General features: G+C 39.2%; 1 protein-coding gene across 8 annotated transcripts in view; it reads left to right on the forward strand.

Moving 5' to 3' along the window:
• The window catches only part of INO80D (INO80 complex subunit D), a 60,067-nt gene extending 47,290 nt beyond the window's left edge, over positions 1-12,777 (forward strand). For all 8 annotated transcript variants that reach the window (XM_032480007.1, XM_032480014.1, XM_032480009.1 and 5 more), the window contains one exon: positions 954-12,777. In XM_032480007.1, the coding sequence (XP_032335898.1) occupies positions 954-2,119 (1,166 nt within the window). In that variant the 3' untranslated portion in view covers positions 2,120-12,777. The remainder of the gene's footprint in view (positions 1-953) is intronic.
• The last annotated feature ends 9,583 nt before the right edge of the window (positions 12,778-22,360 follow it).

Consider the following 22,360-nt stretch of genomic DNA (forward strand, 5'->3'; position numbering starts at 1 on the left):
GTAAAAACATACATGTAATCAGATAGTCACCTTGAGTTTTAAATTGGTAATCCTTAGAATCCCTAAGAACTGAACACTTTGATAAGATGGTTTTGTTTTTTTTTAATTCAAGTAATGGAGTAACTTGTGGTAACTCTTTTTTATATTCTTTTTTTGGAGGGTGTTAATTAAGTTTATTGTGTGTGTGTATATGTGTGTGTATGTATGTGTGTGTGCATGTATGTGTGTGTGTGTGTGTGTTTTAATGGAGGTACTGGGGATTGAACCCAGGACCTGTACACGCTAAGCACACCCTCTACCACTGAGCTATTACACTCCCCCCTATAAGATGGTTTTTGAGAGTACTGAAAAATAAACTCAAGATGCGATTCAGGGTCCAGGACAGCTTGACACTTCAGACCCGTCCTGCAGATGAGTATTTCATTGTTTCCTTCCAGTCCAGACTTTGGGAACTCCTCTTTTCAATGGGGACTCTTTTTAATACTGTTGTTACAAGTAATTCACATGTATGATTTTTGTGGTCTGGCATGGCCAAAGCCCTGCTGATTGTTTATGGTTTCCTTTGCTGTGCAAAAGCTTGTAAGTTTAGTTAGGTCCCATTTGTTTATTTTTGCTTTTATTTCTTTTGCCTTGGGAGACTGACCTAGGAGAAGAACATTGCTATGATTTATGTCAGAGAATGTTTTGCCTGTGTTCTCTTCTAGATTTGTGATGTCATGTCTTGTATTTAAGTCTTTAAGACATTTTGAGTTTATTTTTGTGTATGGTGTGAGGGTGTGTTCTGACTTCATTAATTTACATGCATCCGTCCAGCTTTCCCAACAACACTTGCCGAAAGGCTGTCTTTTCTCCGTTGTATATTCTTGCCTCCTTTGTTGAAGAGTAATTGACCGTAGGTGTGTGGGTTTATTTCTGGGCTCTCTGCTGATTGTCGATGGCTCTTGTTTACTCAGGAAAGAACGGAGACCTCCTCCCCACCACCGAAGAGGCTGAGGAACTTGAACGGGCCTTGCAGGCCGTGACTTCTCTCGAGTGCCTGAGTACCATTGGGGTGCTCACCCAGTCAGATGGTGTGCCCGTCCAGGAGTTGTCAGATAGAGGAATAGGGGTTTTCTCCACAGGGACTGGAGCGTCAGGAATTCAGTCCTTGAGCCGAGAGGTAAATGCAGACCTGGGGGAGCTGTTGAATGGGCGGATCGTACACGACAATTTTTCTAGTCTAGAGCTGGACGAGAACCTGCTCCGTTCTGCTACCTTGTCTAACCCACCTACACCCCTGGCAGGGCAGATCCAGGGGCAGTTCTCTGCCCCAGCCAACGTTGGCCTTACTTCTGCCACTCTGATCAGCCAGAGTGCACTTGGGGAGAGAGCCTTCCCAGGACAGTTTCATGGACTTCATGATGGCAGCCATGCCTCCCAGAGGCCACATCCTGCCCAGCTGCTGAGCAAGGCAGATGACCTAATCACCTCACGACAGCAATACAGCAGTGATCATTCACACTCCTCACCCCATGGAAGCCATTATGATAGCGAGCATGTGCCGTCTCCCTACAGTGACCATATCACCTCTCCCCACACAACATCTTACTCGGGTGATAATATGGCAGCTACCTTTTCAGCAGAGATGCCCATCATGGCGCAGCACTTGCTCCCAACCCAACTTGAGGTGCCACTTGGAGGAGTCGTGAACCCCAGAACTCACTGGGGCAATCTCCCTGTCAACCTTGGAGATCCCTCTCCATTTAGCAACCTTCTCGGCGCAGATGGACATCTTCTTTCCACTTCCCTATCCACGCCACCCACCACTTCGAACTCAGAGACCACACAGCCTGCCTTCGCCACCGTGACCCCCAGCAGCTCCAGCGTGCTTCCGGGGTTACCGCAGACCAGCTTCAGTGGCATGGGGCCTTCTGCTGAACTCATGGCCTCCACCTCTCCCAAGCAGCAACTCCCTCAGTTCAGCGCAGCCTTCGGCCACCAGCTGAGTTCTCACAGTGGCATTCCTAAGGACCTGCAGCCCAGCCACAGCTCTATAGCCCCTCCTACAGGCTTCACAGTAACAGGTGCCACAGCTACAAGTACCAATAATGCGTCTTCTCCCTTTACCTCCCCTAACTGAGCGTGTCTGTGTGTTTGCAGGCAGGTGGGGAACCTGGTGTTTTCTATCTTTTTTTTCCTCTTTATCACCCCTCCCCCCTTTTCCTAAAGAAGATTTTAAACATAACAGGCGGGGACTAGAGGAGAACTCCCTTTTCCAGTTGAACAAGTCGCCCTGCAGCGGACCTCGCCTCAGTGTTCACATGTGCTCCTGCGCACTGGTGCTCATTCCCTCCTGGCAGGTCCGCTCTCCCGCCGTGGTTTCCTTAGTGGCTCAGCACAGTGACTGGATAGAATCGATTTTTAGCAGCAAGTCCTAGAAGTGGAAGATACCTCAGATTACCAGTGCCCTTTACTATTTCCTAGTATTCAGATCAGTGCTTTCCATTCTATTACCAGGTCTTTACATGGGTGGTTCTAGGGAGAATGGTCCTGTTCATCGAGTTCCTGTGTAAGAGATAGCAAATGGCTGTGGAGGCAGATCGGGGCCCTGGTTGGGCGCCAACTGCCGAACACCACATGAGGCCAGGATTCCATTCCTAATTGTGATCACGTTTAATTAAAAAGAAAAAAATTAGTCTTTTGACTGCCTGTGTGTATGTGTGCGCCCACGCGTGTGTCTTTGTGCAGGGCAGGAAGCAGCTGTCCCATTGTTATTTTGTTTTCCTAATGAGTAGAAGGCTCTTCTCCTTTCCCACATCTCACAACCCTAACAAGGTCGGTCATTCTTTCCCACTGAGTTAACTGAGTTTCCTGAATGGAGAGGGTGGTGGTCTGGTGGCGTGAATAGCACAACCCTTTTCTGCTGAGTTAGCCCAGAACACAAAAAGCTGAATTCACGTCAGTGCCCTGCGGATGTCGTGAAAAGCTTGCCTGGAGTGACTGCGGGGTTGCTGCAATTCTGAGGTCTGGTGGTTGGTAATACTGCCTTTCTAGACATGCATTTGTTTCTAAATCCCTCTCCCATGGAGTACATTTGCAAGATGTAATTAAAGAAAATATTTTGATGTGAAAACCAGGATAGGTCAGATAGGTTTGGAAAGATGAGATCTGTAAACTCCTTGATCCATCTTTTGCTTTTGAATTTTTCATGTTTACAGTAGTGACTCTTTGGTAAGATTTGTAAAATGTTGAAGACACTTGTAGAATCAATGTACCAGTTGTGAAGTGATGTGTAATACCTGAAGGATACACATTTTAAAGTTTCTTTCAAGGCAGAATATGGAAATTAGACATAAATTTTACCTACCCTTTGGTACTTTTAAAATAATTTTAAGTACTTAGGTTTAAGTTTTGGGAAAAGTTTTTCAAAGTACCAGAATTTTAGGGTTAAAAATCATACTGGGTAGTTTAGTAAGTTGGTGACTATGGAATGAATATGTGAGGTTTCTTTGTACCTGCCTTCTCCCCACTGCTTTCCCCCAGGGCGGAACTAGATTTTCAAAGCATCTGTACTCTGCTTTTGCTGAGAAGTTTCACTGTCCCCTGAGATACCATTGGCTATTTATACCTGAGTCTAGTCTAATTTACATATATATATTTTAAAAGATGAGTAGAGAGAACATATCTATTGATGATGTGATATAATAATTCATTTGTCAGGGAATATTTGATCTTAATTCCTTTTCAATAGGTAAAGATTTGGATGTATTTTCCTATTTCCTGTACGTAGTCTCTTTATGTCATGCTAATTCTAACCAGTCCCTTCTTTTGAAAGCTTTTCTTTCTCTGCTTTTTAAAGGAATGATGGTAATCAGCAGGCATTATGCAGATACCACGTGCCTGAGATTATGGAGGGGAAATGTCACATGACTGTATGAAATCATTATATGCCCTATTTTGTATTTATTGAAGTTTCTTTTTGTGGGCCAAAAATATGTTTGTAATATATTTAGTTTTTTTTTAATCATGATAATTGATTGGAAGATTTATTTTTTAATAGCTTTGCCTTTTTTGCAGATTGAGAAATTTCTAAATTATAAATTATGTCACAAAGCAAAATTATATTTGGTAGCACCATAAATCTATTCCGAATGGTGAGAACAGATAATTTGAATATTTCTCACCTGTGAACCTATGTTGGTAAGCTTTTTTATTTTAATGTACTGTAATGAAATGATTATGAGTAGTTACCTCTGCTCAGAAGTGTCATTTGGTTTGCTGAACTCTTTTCACATCCCACTAGAATCATCACGTGATAACTGTCCATTCCCAGTGATTGGATTTCGTCTCCATTGAGTACTAATTAAAGGTCGTAGCAGAGCAGCCCATTGAATTTCTTTTTTATTGAGGTAAAATTGGTGTATGCACATCGACTTTCTTTGACAACGAAGGGAAAGTCATGGGATGTCGATTTGAACCTTTCTGGCTATTTGTCCCTCATGGTAGCTGCTTAAAATTCTTCAGTTATCAAAACTGAGTTTGCAGTAAGTTGCACATTTTATCGTTTGCAATTTTCTGTTTTCTGTGCATTTTTAAGCCCTTTTCTGCTTTCTAGTAAGGAGGCATGAAATGATCAGGAATGTTGCCAGTTACAGCTTCACACCAAAAACTTTGAGTAAATTCATTTTTGTTTAGATGCCCACAGTGATAGCTGAAGACAGGGCACCTGTAGAAAGTACCAGTGTAGGTTTGAGGAACTAGCAAAAAACAAATTTTTCCTCTCATTTCATCTACTTCAAAACAAACATCCGAGCTTGCGATTTGTGTTGCTCTTGCTGTTTCTTGTGAGTCCCTTTTGGGAAGACAGAGGGACATCTGAGAACTCGGAGGTACCCGTTACGTTTTCCTTTGGCTAACGGGGCAGTCCTAGTCTAGTAGTAGTAGATTGGCCGTTATTTTGTAAGGAAAGGAATGAAGTGTCTTTTACTCCAGAAATATGAAAATTACTGTCTTTTAAAATAGCACTTATGCTATAATAAGGCAATACTGGAATCAAAAAGAAATTTTATATAAGGTTCTAATTAGGTGGAAACTAGCTTTCATTCTAGTGTTAAACTCCTGGGAAATAGTGGCAAAGAAGGTTCACTCTGTTTCTGCAGTTCTTTGGGACCATTTATAAAGGCCAGTTAGGTTGTGTTAATGTGATTTAATTTACAGAGTTGCTGCAGTTAATGGATACATTCTGTGCTCTGAGAATCTGAATTCCATTCTAATGTGTAATACCCACTGGCTGTGATCTATAGCATCCGAAGGAAAGATGTGTTTTTCTCCTCCACACTCTACATAATTGTTAATATTATTTTAATTAAAGTACTTAAGACATTGTTTTTCCTCTGTACAAATGGCTTAGCAATTTGCACATCTGGGTAGGTTATGTAGCTAGTAAACAGTTCACGATAGTAAATAGCAATTAAACTCAACCCACCAAGTGACAGACTATGCAATGGAAAAATGTTCCAATTATCGTCGCATAGCTTATATGGCAAAGGATGATTTTCTCCAGTAACCTGCCCTGTGAGATAGGACTGCTTCACGAATGCTTTCCTGAGCAATTTTGCATTGGCAGGCAGTGTGGTGTGTCTAGTGCCCCTCCATGAAAAGAGGATAATTTAATGAGAAGCAAATAGTAGGCATGGAGATACTGTTAGGAAATTGTTTTTTTCTTTTTCTTAAAGTTGTAGTTGCTCTCTTGAGCGGTTTAAGGCTAATGAAAGCTAGTACTTTATCTTTGCCAAATAATTATTTATAAGATTTATTTTTAAAATAAGCCCAACCTCTCAACTGCAAGTTAAGAGTCATCATTTTCTGTGACTAACACTAAAGCTTTTCCTTACCAGAGCGCGTTCGCAGTCCATGATCACGATCCAGAGAGACAAAGACAGTTCTTTGATTCGGAAGGAGATGATGTCCATGATACACACAGCTGCCCTAGCAGCTTCTTACGTGAACCAATTTTATTCTTGTGTGAAAAATGTATTTCTATTGACCTGCACCGTTGGGCGTTTGTCATTTGGGAATTTGAGCCTGTGTAGGTCGCGCCCACCTGTGAGTTCGCTGAGTCTTGCCTGCAGTCCTTTCTGTGCGCCTGCGACGCAGGGGTGCTGATGTGGCTGACAGACCTCACCAGCAATGTTTGTGGGAGGCAGTCACCTTTTCTCCAAGTTAGTTCAAGAGGTGGCTGTGGATTGGCATTGCAAAAGGATGAGGATGTGAATAACACTAAACGAATTACTGCAAGCTAATAGGTTTGAAATTCATTTAAAATTTGTTTAGGTGTCTAGTTTCCGGTTTCTTCATCCTGTTTCTTTTTAGCCTTTTAACATTCTATTCAATTCTATTTTTAATCTGGTTATATATAGACTAATATAATGGTCTTCTAAATGGTCAACAGAACTCTGCAGTTTAATGAGGCAATTTAAAGGATTCCTTGAAAGAAAATGGAGTCATACTGAATCTTTCATCACAAATATCTATACCTACATTGCTCCAAGGACTTTTTTTTTTCCTGACAAGAAACACATTTCTTCAGAATGGGGTGGGGAGGGAATATGTATATGATAGAACAGAGGTTTTTTTTTCCTCTCAATACATTGAAAACAATTGAATTTTTGGAGGCATTCTATGGAAAGGTAAACAATGTAACGACTTCTTTATATCTTGAACTTGATAAACTTCCCAGTATCATATTCTGGAGGGACCCAAAAATCCATGTTTAGTAAATTGAAGTAACATTTTTAAAATACTGTCTTTCAAAAGATGTGTAATAAGATATCAGGGAAGAACATGTTTGGATATCTGTTAAGCATCTTCTTCTGAGCAGTGAGTTAGGAAAGAAAACATAAAACGTAAATGAATAACTGTATCTCTCCTAATAATCAATGTCCTTAGTGCAAAAATTGTGGGTCAAACTTAGCCTTATTTCTAAACAGCAAAAATTCTCTTTTCACTCCAGCTCTTACTTTTTGTTAGCTGTCTTCTCTCTGCACTGTAATACAGAGCCAATAAAAGAAACGTGGCATTTCAGAGAGAGAGAGCAAATTCGGTGTGACTTTCTGTCCCCCAGGTTCCCAGATCTTGGCAATGTTTGGCTACTTTGAATGGCAGGGTTTTGGTGATCTAAAGTTTAGTCTGAAAAACAGGCTTATGAGAGAAAACCTGTCTTACTCTTAGCAGCCGTGGAGGGCCCCACAGCTCTCCTTCCATTTTTCCCTTCTGCCTGCTTGCCCGGCCCACCCCCAGCCCTGCAGTATGCACGCATACACCTGTGATCTGTACTGCTCCTGGCCCAAGAGTAGTAGAATCCTTTTCTTTCACTTGTTTTTTGTTTTTGTTTGTTCTTTAAGCTGGGGACCACTGAAGTAAGCTCTATATGCACCCAAAATTCCCCTTGGAAAAATTTTCAACATGCAGTGCAGAAGGCTCCAGTGCAGCTAAGTGCCACCCTTGCTTTTACTGGGGGAATAGGCTGATTTGCCCTGAAATGACTCCACCCTGCATCGTTAAAGTACAGTTGGCTCCAGCTGATGAGTGTGGAAGGGCTGGGAAGTTTGGTACTTGTGATGTTGTCTTCATCTGCTTGGAAGGGTTGAATCAGTTCCTCTCAACAGTGATAGTTCTTTTCACTGTATAGTGTTGAGTATGTCTCAGGGATTCCTTGTGGAAATTAGGGCAGTTTTTGAAATAAGAAAATAGTTTTAAAAGAAACTAAAGGTGACTCATCATTGACGAGAGCGCAAGAGAGAGAGAACATTTGGTTTCGTAGCCCACGGGGTCTTGCATGGGACTCTTCCTTCTCCTTCATGCTCTCATCTCAGCCACAGCATACAGAATCCTTTCCCACCACGCACAGCTTTAAAACTTTTATTTAAAAATTTCCTTCCCCAATGAGCTTTCAGAATACTTATTGTAGATTTTAAGAGAAAAGGTATATTAATTTATGCTATTAACATCACCTCATAAATTATAAGTTTTATACTAAAGCTGTATTGAGTGTAATGAATTATGTTGCCTATGTGTTTAATAGCTAAAAAAATTATATATGAGCTTTTTTTTTTTTTTTTTTTGACAAAACAAACTAGTGAAGCACCTTTTTACACTGGATCTCTGCCGTGTCAAGGTGTATAGCTATCCTTTGCTACCTTGCAGATATATGAAATAAAAGGATATCCTGGGGCCTCAAAATGTAGGACACCTTTAGACCATTTATTATTGCTCATAGAACTGTCGAGAATCATGTTTCTTTAGTAAATGATCTGTGGTTTACACTTAAGATGGCTAGAAGCTTAGTCACAGGGTAAATAGAAATACATAGATCAAGTAAACTCCCAACTACTGTAGCTGGAATTTGTAAACTAAGTTTTTAAGACCTCTTCTGTTTCCTATGGATTTATTCTTTAATTTGCAGTTTATTCTGTAAGTTGGGAAGTAAAATAGAGAAAATAATAAATCTAGATATTCTCAGTGTCTTATTCAGGAACTTTTTATCCCTCCTCACTAAGGAATTCCCACTGTGACTTAAAAATAGAATTAAATTCCTTGTGTGCATGTATATGTCTGTGTTTTTACACACATGCAAAAATATACATTGGGGGAATGTGTGTGAGAGAGATGAATGTGTGCTTAGGCAAAAATAGAAGGGTAACGGGATATATTGTAGAACTATGGTTTATTTAGTTGAGGGTATTGGAGTTCCTCTCTCATCGTCTCTGTTGTATAAATACACCAAATTCTTCATTATGTTATCTTATGTTAAAAGGCTAGCTCTGATATCATGTGCATTTTATTTTAACCTTTTGATTTCCTTATATTATGCTATGTTTTTAAAGTGACATGAGAAACAGCAGGTTGTAAGACCAGCCTCTTGCTTTTGAGCATAAAAATAAGAGCAAAAGAGAGAAACAGACCTGGACATAAGCTGTGTTTTTCTGTTGGGGTGGTGGGACCAGAGATCAGCTGAACCCTTTTTTTTTTTATGTTAATAATAGATTTCTTCATATCCTGACTTATAAAACATTATTGCTCACCTCTTCTTAGTGAAGTTAAGACAAGTATAGGCCTTTTATAAAGAGTACCATTTTTCCAAGGGGCTGCTTTGTTTAAAGAGTTGTGGGATCATTTCACCATGCACATTTCAAAGCTGGGATGATTTCATTTGTTCCCCAAAATTTAAAAAAAAAGTTGCTCAGTTATGTTGCTATTTATGAAGTCAGTGTGCCCCCTCCAAGCCCATATTTTGGTTATAGGGAAATTATGCTACCCTTGACTTTCACCTGATTCATACAGAATTAAAAAAAAATACATTCCTGTATTTTGAGTTTTGTCATTTTACTAAACATTCATTACTGAAGTATCTGGTGGTCTAAAGTAGTCAAAACTAGAGTTGTTATTAAATGCTCCAATCATATTTATTTTTAATATTAAAAAATCATGTAGTTGGAAATATGTCACAACAACTGATAATACATCTGAATTTATAGTTGTCTTTGAAGCCTCATTCATCTTAGAAATACTCAAGACCTGGAAAAGCTTTGTATGTTGTTCTTTTTACAGTTGTATTTTTGCAGCCTCTCCCAGTTTCATTCACTCTTGCTTTATGGATTTTTAAAAATCTGCATATTTCTTGTACATATGCATGCAAATGAAAGAAGGGAGGTTGTACTGGTGCCATTTCTCCCTTCAGTTACTGGTTAATGGGATTTGCTAGAATAAATTCCCCCTGATTGAAGGGTGAAAACAGACCCTTTTGTGTATATCTGTACAGAGATGTGTATATGGGATGTGGTGGCACTTTGCTGAATGTGAACTTGCCTTGTCAATGGAAAGATTGAGAAGTATTACGTTTATTTATACATTTGTATAAATCTATATATACACGTATGTATATGTGTGTGTATAGATAAAGCTATATACATATATTTCCCTAAAAAATGTGTGTGTATAATAGATAAACAGCCTTTGTTAAGCAAGATTATACATGTCTATGGAAAATTCTGGATTATTCTATACGCAAGAGGAGGTGACAGAGTAATCGTAGGAGCATACAGAGATGGAAGTCCTTTGGATGACAGTCTTGTTTATGAATTCCTGTTAGAACTGTTCTTACTTGCCAGTTCCATACTCTTTGTCTTCATTACTTTCTAAGGCAATCATTTAAAAATCACGCTTCATTGTGTTTATTCCCTTTTATTATGTCCTTTCTAGCCAGAATAATTTGGCTTAACCATATTTCATTAACTTTTCAGTTTGTTTTTTTTTAAGATCCTTAACTCTGAAATTTCTCAGAAGTTACAAGTTTTGGTAATATTTTCTATAGTAATTTTGAGAATTGGGCATCCTCTTTGTCTCAGAAACAACCAACCAACAAACAAAAAAACCAACATTCTAACAGAACTAATTTGAAAGTTTTACCTAGGTAATTTGGGGATGTTTTACTTAAACTGAAAAAAAACCCCCTTAATTATGATTTTATGATTGACGTTAGCGTTAGGTTTATTTTGTTGTTTATTGTCATTAATTTGTCATTTAAAACATTTGGTCTATTTTGTGACCTAGTCATAAATTTACCATTTTCATTTCAACAGAAAGCCTCTTGAATTCTATAACTCATTTTACTCATGATGAAACGGCTTTAATGAATTCTTGTACAATGAATTCTGCTATATTTCCTCTTGACTTTTCTGACATTTGTGACATTCTGTTTTAACTTTGCTGCAGCTCTCTAGAAAACTTGCATCCCTATATATTGTGCCTTTAAAGCTTTTATGCACACACAGGTCAAAGTGTATATATACATGTTGGAGCATGTGTACATATACTTTCACATATACTCGCACAGTATGTCTCTAGTATATATTGTGGGAGTGGATATATAGATATTCAAAGACAACGAAATGTTGCTCTCTAGATATATATGTATATAAATAGTGTTGATATACTGTATATACACATGTATATGTATGAGTTTTAAATGGCAATCTTTTACATTTAGCAAAATGCTGCCCCTACTGGAATATTGTCACTGCAATGGCAGTTGTATGTAATGATTTAAAATACATTATCAAAAGTTATTTAAAGAACATTTAAAAGTCTCATCTAAAGACATCCACACATTATTTATTTATCTTCCTCTTCCTTTTATTGTTATGTTTTTTTTTTTTAACTGAAAGGGAGACTGTCATCTTAAAAATGCCATCTGTCCCATGGGAGAAAGAGAGAGCTGGAGATTCACTTGAGGAGCCCTGTGTGTTCTCCTCCCTCTGAAGTGGAGAAGTGCCACAAACCAGCCTGTTTATTTCAGTTGTAAAGCAATCCTAACATCCGCATCAGTGTATGTCATCCACCATCTCCTAGATCAACTTAATTCACCAGTTTGCCTCTTCCTTTCATTAATAAATAATGGTCATTGAGATCATTCTGCCTGGGGGAAGTTAACTACTCTCTAGCTGCAGGGAAATATATCACCTAATTGTTATTCTGCCTTGTTCAAAATTCAACTTTGAGAGAAGGCGGCTCTCTCATGAAGCTGTCTTGAGCATGTTTTGCGTTTATTTAGTTAAAGGTCTTCCCAGACTGTTTTTTTCTTTTAAGAACTCTAAATCTGCAGGCACTTGGCATAAATTTAATTCTTACTCCCCACAGCTTCAGGTATTTTTATTAGTATATCAATTTGACACACTGAATGAAAGAATATTAAGGAAAAACTTAAATATTTTATTTTGGAGAGTTAGCAGCAGAGTGCATTTTAAGACTTTACAGAGAGAAAAACAAAGACAGACAATCCCAAACCAAAAGATACTAGCAAAAACAACAACAACAAAAACAGGAGGAGTAAGAGTACCCCTGAAGAGTCAAATAGAGAGGTTGGGGTTTGAGGGATTTCACACAGTAGCTTAGATGAAACTTGATATCAGAAGCAGCCTTTAACAAAAACATCTTGGCAGTTGTGTGGTACTAACCGGAGTACTGAAGTATAGATTGAAACCAAGTTGCAGTGGGAAATCAAAGGTGAGGTAGTTTATTGGAAACCAGTAAAGGACAGGTTGCACAGTTCTGAAATCTCTTCTAACAAAGTAACTGCACGGTAGCAAGGACTAGCCGTTCTCAAAGCCCTTCTGTTTCAGTGTTCTCCTTCACCTTGGCACACAAGTATGTTTAACAGGCCATACATTAAAAATATTTACAAAAAAAAAAAAAAAGCTGCTTAAAGGGAACTTACAAACTGGGCATCTTCTCTGTGTTCATAGTGGCTGGAAGCTTAGTTATATGCACAAAAGCTAGGAGCCACTTGTCTCTGCACAGACCGTAGGAGCAAGATGAGGAGATTGGCAGTTTGAGGAAGAGGCCCCCAGTTCTGGCGGAAAGGCACATCTATGGCATTGGGTGTAGTGCTGCTGGGGGAGACCACATTTTGGGGAGATAATGGGCTTTTGGTTTGTAATTTCCCTTTAAACAGGAAGAGATGGCTCACATTTTCCATATATATCTCAATGAATGTACTGTATTACTGTTTTAAAAATTTGATGAAATAATAATGGATTGGTCTCCTTTTGTTATCTGGTTCTTGTTTAATTTGTTTAAGGGTTTTTGTATACAAAAGTTTACATTTTTATGTATATTTTTCTTGTGTAAAAACTGATGTAATATGTGTATAAAACACTGTATGTATTATCTGTATATAGTGTGACAAAATGATTTTTCTTTCTTTCTTTTGGATGTATTAATAAATCTTGCTGTGAAGTAGCCTTGTTTTTGGTATAATTCCCTTTGCCTGGATATTGATGGCAGCTGCTAATCCAGGGTAGGTATTTCTTTTCCCTTTGTTATTTAAATAGAGCAAATTTTTTTTATGTCTTATATTTTGTCAAGAACTCCAGGGAGCTATTATCATGGTTCTTTATAGTTAGTCTAACAATGATTAATACTTATAATAGCTGTGGATCAATTAAACACTATCCAAGGTGACTTTAATGTAGAACCAACCTTGAAATCCAACCAGAAGTTGCATTTGAAATTATTACCTGCTACAGTGGAGGTTTACAAGTCAATTTCTATCTCATTTGATCAGGAGCCCCTTCTCTCTTCATTTTTATAGCTTCACAAGTATAAGAACAACTTCATGTTTTATAACCGAAGTTTAAAAAGAAGCAAAAAACTTGAAGAAACACTCTTCCCTTAAGACATTGCCAAGTGCCTGCCTTGTATCTCCTTGGAATTGAGTTTTGTGTTTTGTTTTTTTTTTTTAATATGTAGATTGGAACTTTTCATTTCTTGTGCTGTCTTTTGTTGCTGAGGAATTTTGTGGTACAAACAGAGGCTAGGACAAAATTCACAAAGAAAAATTAGTAATCTAATCACACATTCTTCTTGTAAAGATTTATTGTTTTTTTATTTTTGTAGGGCATTTGGACTTTCTTTATCCTTTAAATTCATTTGTGGTGGGAGAGGTGATTAGATTTACTTTTTATTTCCTGAGGAGGTACTGGGGATTGAACCCAGGACCTTCTGAATGCTAAACATGCACTTTACCACTTGAGCTATATCCTCTCCCAGGACTTTTCTTTTTCTTGATCTCTAATCCAGGCATGTTTAAGATACATTCTAAAATTGTACTTTATTTCTCTTAAAGAACTTGGCATTCTGTGACTAGAAGCAGATGCCCACAGTACTAGTAAATTGGCCAGCACTGACAGAGCTTCCTTCATCCATTTCTCTGCCTTTGAAGTTGACAAGGTATGAAGAATCATGCTTCAAATTGATCTATCCATTTCTACAGCTATATGGTAGTTGATTTTAAACTCTTGTTCTCTCCCTAAGGGAGCTTTTCTAAATATCTGTGAAAATGCACAAACTTTTGAGATTGTGCTAAGTTCTTGATCTGATTTTTAAATAATAGCCTTAAGGAGACAAGCTTATTAGTGAAGCATTTGAGTTAGGCAACGTCTTTAAAGGGGTGGTGCTGAGAGCCTGTGGACTGCCAAGTGCAGGCAAAAATTCAACTTTAGAAGAGAACATGTTTTCTTAACTCCTTCATTAGCATACCTCCAGTTCTTTGCTCTATCATCTGCCTCATTAACAATAATCCTTAAAAAAAAAGCCTGTATTATTTTAAAACCTTATTTGCATTCATTTGTAGCTTTCATCAACGTGTGGATCTGAACATTAAGGTATTATTATTTTGTTCTTTCACATAACAGGCTTCCTGGGAAGTTCTCCTCTAACCAAAATGCGACTATAGTCAGTTATTTCTCCTGCTTTAAATCCCCATGGAGAGGTGCCTACTGCTTAGTGTTTTGAAATTCCATTCAAGCCCATGGGAGTATGCTGTTGCTGACTCTCTTCTTCCATCTTTCCAATCTTCTGTCCTTCCAATTTTCTGCCTTTTTTGCCTTCCATTCTTTTTAAAATCCACTTATTTATATTTTTGAGCACTGTGTGTTAGGGACAGGTGGCATAGAAGAAAGAATTGCAATTGGATCTACACTCCAAGACTTTGCCGTGTGGAAGAGAGAAGGTGCATCACTGCACAAACAAGGTAGAGATCGTCAGATGCTTAGAGTGATACAGTGCTGTGTAAGTTCATGTCAGAAGGAGATAATTTCCCAACCGAAGGAGAGAAAATCTTGTAGAGGACAGTGCATCTGAACAGAGCGTTCAAGGATGGGCAGTATTTGGACATTTGGAAATGAAGGAAGTATTCCAGATGGAGGAAGCTGTATACACAGTCAGGATGCTTCATGGTTTGTGTGAAAATGGAGCCATTTAACTTGACATGTACAAAATGTGTGAAGCAGAGTGGAGAAAATAATGGAAGTGAGAGCATAATGAGCATGGAGGCTAGACTAGGCAGTGGGTCAAGGGAGGGATGGTCAGCTGTGATTCAGAAAGACTAATCTGGCATAAATCAAGAGACTGAGGTTCGCAGCAGAGAGGTGAGTTAGGAGACTGCTACTGCAGTGGTTAGGCTTGTTAATGAAATACAGACTGGTTGTGGCAGTAAAAACTGGAAAGGAAGGAGGAATTAGAAAAAAATTTGGAAACATACCGAACAGATGTCAGGGGCAAAGGAGGAGGAAGAGGAATCAAAAGAGGCTTTAGTCCTGGGTTTCTGGAAGCATGGTGGTACCAGTGGCAGAAGTGGACCACACCACTCTCAACACTCATTGGATTTGAGAGAGTCAGTGGGTTTTAAATAAAGTCTTGAGTTGGAAGCAGGGATATCCAGTTGGCCATCAATTGGTAGTTAGGGCTCAGAAGAGAGGCTCAAGCTGATGTTAGAGATTTAGAAGTTTTGGACAGGGTTGATTGTTGGAGCCAGCTAAATGATCAAGGAAGAAAGATAAAGACAGATTTTTGGAGAACATCTCTATGTAATCTATTATATTTTATTTACAGGACTGAAAGAAGCTTAAATAATTTTCCCAGAGTCTCCTACCTAGTAAATATGGCGCTAGTATTCAAAGGCTAGCAGACTGCCTCCCCTATGAGTATTGAGGAGAGTCAGACCCTCCCCCTGACCTTGGCCCACTGAGGGCCTGTGGGAATGCATTCACCCCTCCCACTCCATTCTGATGACTTCTTGTATCCCTCACCTGGACAGCATGCTCCATATTGTTAGCTCCTGAAACCCCAGCCCCTAGCACAGCATGGTTGCCCAGAATTACACAAATATTACTGAATGAAGTTAGTACTTGGAAGAAGTTCACGGCTGGAAAGAATGCAAATTTGAAGAGACTTGGAGGATCTGGTGAGTGGCAGTGTAGCAACTGGTTAAGGCTATGGACTTTGGAACAAGACTGCCTTGGTTCTAATCTTGAGTCCATTATTTACAAACTAGATGATCTCAGGTAAGTTATTAAACGTCTCCCTGCTTCAGTTTCCTCATTCATAAAAAACTGCATTGGGAAGATTACATGACACAACACATGTAAAGCACTTACAATAGTCCCTGGCACACACTAAGCACTTGGTTATTTTAGTTATGCTCCTTTTATGACTAGGAAAAGATTGAAGATACAAAGAACATAGACCAAAAGTAGAAATCAAACTTAAAGAGCCAAACCATATATCACCTCCACAGTCCATAGAGGTCAAATACAGTGCCCTGCAGTACTTACCCTCTGTATGACAGATATTTCTTTAAGACCAAAATCTTCCCTTTACTTTCTTTTCCCTTCAAGTGCTGTCATTTCTTTTTACTGCTAAACATTATACTTGCTTTTCCCACTATTACTCCTTCATCCATTGCAATTTAGCTTTCACCTTGTTATTTTCCTGAAGCTGTTCTTTCCAAAGCTCTCAGTGACATTTGCTGCTACTCTTCTTACCCTCTATGGCCCAGTCTGCACTGAGGACATTCAATTTATCTGTTTCTCCACTTAATTCTCAGATTATATCTTTTCTGGGTTCTTTGTTAGTTCCAACTCCTCCCTCTTCTCCCTAAATTTGAACATGTCTCAAGTGTATTTTCAGCCTTCTCTGTACATGAGCTCCCAAAGTACGATCCTTCTACTACGCTCCCAATGTTGACCTCCCTGGAGATTAACTCCAAATTTATGTCTATGGCTCTGATTGCTGTTAGACTTCAGTTCTCACATCTCCTACTGCTCCCTGAGGACCTCTACCTCCAAATTCAATCATCACTATAAATTTAGTTTGTCTAAATCCAAACTTATCATCTTCCCCTCTTTTAAACCAGCTCTCACTCTGAATTTTTGCCCTTGCTCATTTGTTCACTCATGCATTCAGCAACTATAAAGACTCCTAGTCTCCTATGCTAGAGTCTAGTCATCTTGATTTCTCCCAGCATCCCAGCTTTTTATCACTTAGTGACTAAACCAGCACATTTGTTTTCTAACTGGTATCCCTGCTTCTAATCTCTCCTTCCCCAAATTATTCCTTTACACATGCTTCTGCCAGGCTGATCTTCCTAAAATGCTCCAAAATTAGCTAAGAACAATCTATGATTTCCAGTGGGAGCCTCCTTCATTCAATCTCTTTCCACTCCCCGTTGGAAGGTCCCAAAATAGTTTGGTTTTCAAGGCTCCTCATCATATTTCTTCTGATCTGTTTGAACCACATTTCATTGTGTGAGCATCAACAACAAATGTCCTTCCCTTCAAAGCTCCTTTCTTCAGCAAACTTTATCTATACACACATCAGTGCATACACCCAGAGTCCTGTCTGGACCTGTGATAGTGCATACTGTGAAGATCTTCCCTTTGCTTATCTAAGAACTACCCTCTCTCAAGACTTCTTACCCTTAAGAAGACTTCCTCATCCAGAGAAATCCTTAGCCACTTTTCCTTGGCAGCACTCATTGCCTGTGGTAATAATTTGATGCCAAATATGTTTCCTTAACTTTTATTTATCCTTATAAGTCCTATGCCTGCTCAAGAAGACGAAGCGACATTAGGATAAGGACCAGTCTTTAAAAAACCCTTGCTCGGAATGGTGGCCCAATACGTATAGCAGAACCTCAATAAATTGTTGCTCATTGTGATGCCAGCAGAAGCCAAATAACACATCTGGTTTCTTTGGGTAAGGGGAAGACAAGGAACCTTCCAATTTATCTTGGTATTCAAAGTTGGTGATCTTGTCTATAACCCTCATTTGTCACAGCGTATGCTAGATTGTCAGCATCTCATTTATCCATGTCCTGCCTCACTCAAAATATGTGCAGAATGTTAATCGTTAAGACTGTGTACCCAGTGTCTTTTATTTTATATTTTGTTTTTAAATACTGATGGAATAACAGTACCAAAATTATATTTAAATTTTGGTATTGAAATTATAACATGTTTTTCTGCTCATGGCTAGTACCTACAACATTTCTCTCCAAAAATAAGAAGAAACCTTGGGGTTATGATTTATTTGTATGATCATTTGCTTCTCTTATCATACTCCTGTTTAATTAACAAGCTACTTAACAAGATAAATTTATTCCTGAAAAGTTGGCAGTAGATCTGATTTATATTCATTAGTCCTATTTCTTGTTGATATAAATTACCAAATTGGAGTGCTCTCCTTTGGGAAGTGTTTTGGGTTTAAAACTAAGTGAAAATATTGCTAGAAAATGCAGTGAAGCATTCAAGTCACGTATTCTTAAATTGCTGATAAAATAATGCTTAAATTATTTAAGAATAGAAGCTATTCTTGATGCCATGGAATTAGTCCAGTAGGGAAAAAAAAGTGATTTTAAAAGCATAATTTCAGCCTCAGAACAATAGAATTCTAAGTCTGTTTTGCTTTGGAACAGTTCCTTACCGGTGTGATTTTGTATTAGTAAATGCAAACGTGTAGCCATTTAGAAATGAGTAGTTTACTAGAAACAGCACCGTACTGTGAAGAAAGGCTCAGATGTGCAAGCTGTTTCTATAAACTAGAAGTTTAACCTTTGCAAAATAACCTCACCCTTCTGGACCATAGTTTTCCTATCTGTAAACTAAGAATTATGCTAAATTAGTGGTTTCTCAGCTTTGCTCTGGGAGTGTTCTCAAGGTCTCCAGAATGTTCAGCAGGATTAGAATATGGCAGAGTGGGATGGACTGTTCCCCCTTCCCTTTTCATGGGCTTTTGTTTGAACAGTGAGTTCTGGAGCTCAAAATTTTAAATTGTTTGGTAATCTTCAGATTATATCATCTCCAAGACTCCTTCCAATCTGAAATCCTAACAATTTTCATTTTTGTTTTGAAGATAGTGTCTTTACTCTGGAGTATAGAGGGCTAAGAAAACTACTGTATTAGATCTCTCTCTCTCACTTGCTCTCTCTTTAAAATCATACTTTTCCCTCCTTATTCCACCAGTTTCTCTCTGTGCAGGGGTCTGGAGGATTAGGAAGATCCAGATCTGACAAAGTCTATAGAGCACAGTAATTAGGAGCACCATACTGTGACAGAAACTTCAAATGCATGTTCATGTAACATAACATAATAGCTTTTTTACAACAATTTGTTAGCCTTTAAAAATTCTTTGTTCTGAAGACATTAAACCCTTCTGCTTTTTTTCCCCATTAAAAAAAATTAAAGTATAGTCAGTTTAAATGTTGTATCAATTTCTAGTGTACAGCATAGTGTTTCAGTCATACATATACATACATATATTCCTTTTCCTATTCGTCTTCATTTTCATTAGAGGTTACTACAGCATGTTGTATGTAGTTCCCTGTGCTATACAGTAGAAACTGTAGATTTTGTTGATGTGAAGTAGCATTTTCAGATCTGTGTGTTGGGGGTGCCCTGGACTCCTCCGCTATGCTGGGTCCAACGGGCTGATCATCAGCTCTTTGCCCCTGGCAGGTCCCACCTTCAGCTTCCTAATCAGGGCCTCTTTGCCTATTTTCACTGATTTCTGCGTGTCATTCCTCCCTCTCTTTCACAATCTTTCCCAATCTTTTCCACCCTGGAGCCCTGGCGATCTGTGCACGTCCCCACTTAAGTGTCCCTGTGATTGTCTCAGAACAGGAGAGGCCTGTGAGAAGATGCTATCAGCCCATTTCCCACTTGCCACCCGACCTCCATGAGACAGTTCCTCCTTGCTTCCCAGCTTCTGATGGGGCCTTGTACCCACCTTAGGGCATAGCCGCAGACTTTATGTTTGCTTTTTTTTTTTTTTTTTAAGATGGCTTATATTTATTTATTTATTTTGATGGAGGTACTGGGGATTGAACCCAGGACCTCACGCATGCTGAGCATGCGCTCCATCACTGAGCTGCAGCCACCAACCCTCCCCACAGCCGCTTAGCTGCAGCTTGGCATTGGCTCCTCAGCCTCAGAGCTTCCTACCGTCCCTGTTGTAGTCACCTGATCCCCTCTGTTTCAGTGCTGCCCTGCGGGACGGAGGACATGGGGAGCTGGCACCTGTGCTCCTCACTCTTTTGCTGTCGATATAAATAATAAACCGTTTGAATCTAACAGGACTCCCTGTTTATCTACCGGCCAAATCTGCCAGCCTCACTTGACACACAGCAGTTATCAGTGGACGTGTTAGATTTGTCCTTGTCATTCCCCCAATTATTTTCCAATACGCTGTAGAAAAACTTAAAAAGTGCAAACATGCTATGGAACAAACTAGATTGGAGAAAACTTCCCCAGATTGTATTTTAAAGGCACCTTCTCTGCTGTGGCAATTCCTATGTATTGGAATAGCATCGTAATCAGCATTCTTGTACAGTGTTTCCTTCGGGGCTAACTTGCCGTCCGTTCCTTGGTTGGCATCGGGGAAATGTTTGGATTAGTTTTAGCGTCATTAAGAATGTTTGACAGAATAATAGCCTTGGAGCCTACGTTCATCAATTATTCAAGGACTAATTATCTGTTCCGTTTATTATCCGAGCTTCTTAGGTCTCCTAACTCTTTCTCTGGTTACTTGTTTTATGGACATTTCATGCTGGGTAATCACGGGGACTGCAGAGTGGGGAGGGGAAATAAGGAACTAACATCAGTTCTGATACTTCAAAAGTTGTAACTGAAGAATTTAGGGGAGGAGGCTTTTTAAGTGAGCTGTGGGCCTTAGTCACTCGAGTGGTCCCAACGCTGTCCCTGGTATTCCTTTTTTAGCAGCCAGTGCACAGTACTCTTTTTTTTTTTTTTCAATTGAAGTATAGTTGATTTGCAATGTTGTGTTTCCAGTGGTCAGCATAGTGATTCAGTTACACATATATATTCTTCTTCATATTCTTTTTCGTTATAAGAAAAAGAATTCTTTTATTATAAGATATTGAATATATTTCCCTGTGCTCTACAGTAGGAACTTGTTGTGTATCTATTTTGTATATAGTAGTTTATATCTGCAAATCCCAAATTCCTAATTTATCCCTCCCCACCACCATTCCCCTTTGGTAACCATAAGTTTGTTTTCTATGTCTTTGACTCTGTTTCTGTTTTGTAAATAAGTTTATTTATGTCATTCTTTTTAGATTCCACATATTTGTCTTTGACTTTATTCACTTAGTATGATAATCTCTGAGTCCGTCCATGTTGCAGCAGATGGCATTATTTTATTCTTTTTTATGGCTGAGTATTCCATTCTACATATACACAACTTCTTTATCCAATCATCTATTGATGGACATTTAGGTTGCTTCCATGTCTTGGCTATTGAAAATAACAGTGCACAGTATTCTTGAACACTCCTTTTGAAGGGTAGAACGTCAAAATTGGAAGGTTAGTCTAGACTAACTCTGTAATGCAAGAACCATCCTTCACAATATTTAAAAGATGACTTCTACCTTCACTCCTTCTCAGGGAGCCCACCCCATCATTGCACATCTCTAGCAAGACAGTGTTACACTTAGTTGAATCTATAAATTTCATATACCAATGTGTAGTCTGCATTTGGGGGACACACCATTCAAGTATTTATTCTCTTCTCTGCCATGTAGTTCTGAGTTCTGCCACTAACTTGTTTAGGGACCTTATTTAGCAAACATCTTAACTTCCCTGGTCTCCTATTTTTCTCTCTATGAAAGAAGTTGAATGATAATATTTAAAGTATCTTCTGATTCAAAAAGTCTAGAGTTCCATGATTTTAGTAGTGAAGACAGTATTTCCACTGATTGATTCCTAGTTATTCTTAAAAGTGAATTATACATAGGAGGTCGAACATGATTCAAGGTCACTGAATTCAAGTGTACCTTTAATGCTGCCTAGCGAACAAGTAATCCCTTTACTCTCCGCCCTCTTCTAGCTGATAAGTTCATACTTTCTCCTCTTTCTTCGAACCTCACCTCATGCTTCATCCTCCTTACCTTGAGGACAGATCCTTGCTTCCTATTTCACTAAGAAAGCAATCAAGGACCAGGCCTACCGACTCCTACAGCACATCTATTCACTGGTGGATGCGTGTTCCCATCTCCCCCACCTTCCCTCTTGGGACCATGGATGATGTGTCTGTGCTCTTCGCCAGGGCCTCCCTCTCCCCTTGTGCTTGGACCTCATACCTATTCATGCACCCGAAACACGGCTCCGGTGATGGTCTCTTCTCTTCCCTATTGTTTCTACTGGATCATTTCCACTTGCAGACAAACATGCTGTTATGTTTCACATTTTAGGAAAAACAAAACAAATACCCCTCTCTTAATTTTCCCTCTCTAGTTATGATTCCATTTCTCTTCTTCCCTTGAGAGCACGGCTCCTGGAAGGAGTTGTGTGTGCTTATTGTCTCCAGTTTCTCCCCTCCCAGTCTCTCTTGATCTTGCTCCTGTGGGACTTTCACCACGGCCTCCAGCCTGCACGGTTCCACCAGACCTGTTCTTGTCAAGGGCATTTACGCCTCTGTGTTGCTAAGCCCCATGGTGACCTTTGTCCCTCACTGCCCTTATCCTAGC

The sequence above is a fragment of the Camelus ferus genome, chromosome 5 (assembly GCF_009834535.1).
Source record: "Camelus ferus isolate YT-003-E chromosome 5, BCGSAC_Cfer_1.0, whole genome shotgun sequence".
In the NCBI taxonomy this organism is placed as follows: Eukaryota; Metazoa; Chordata; class Mammalia; order Artiodactyla; family Camelidae; genus Camelus; species Camelus ferus.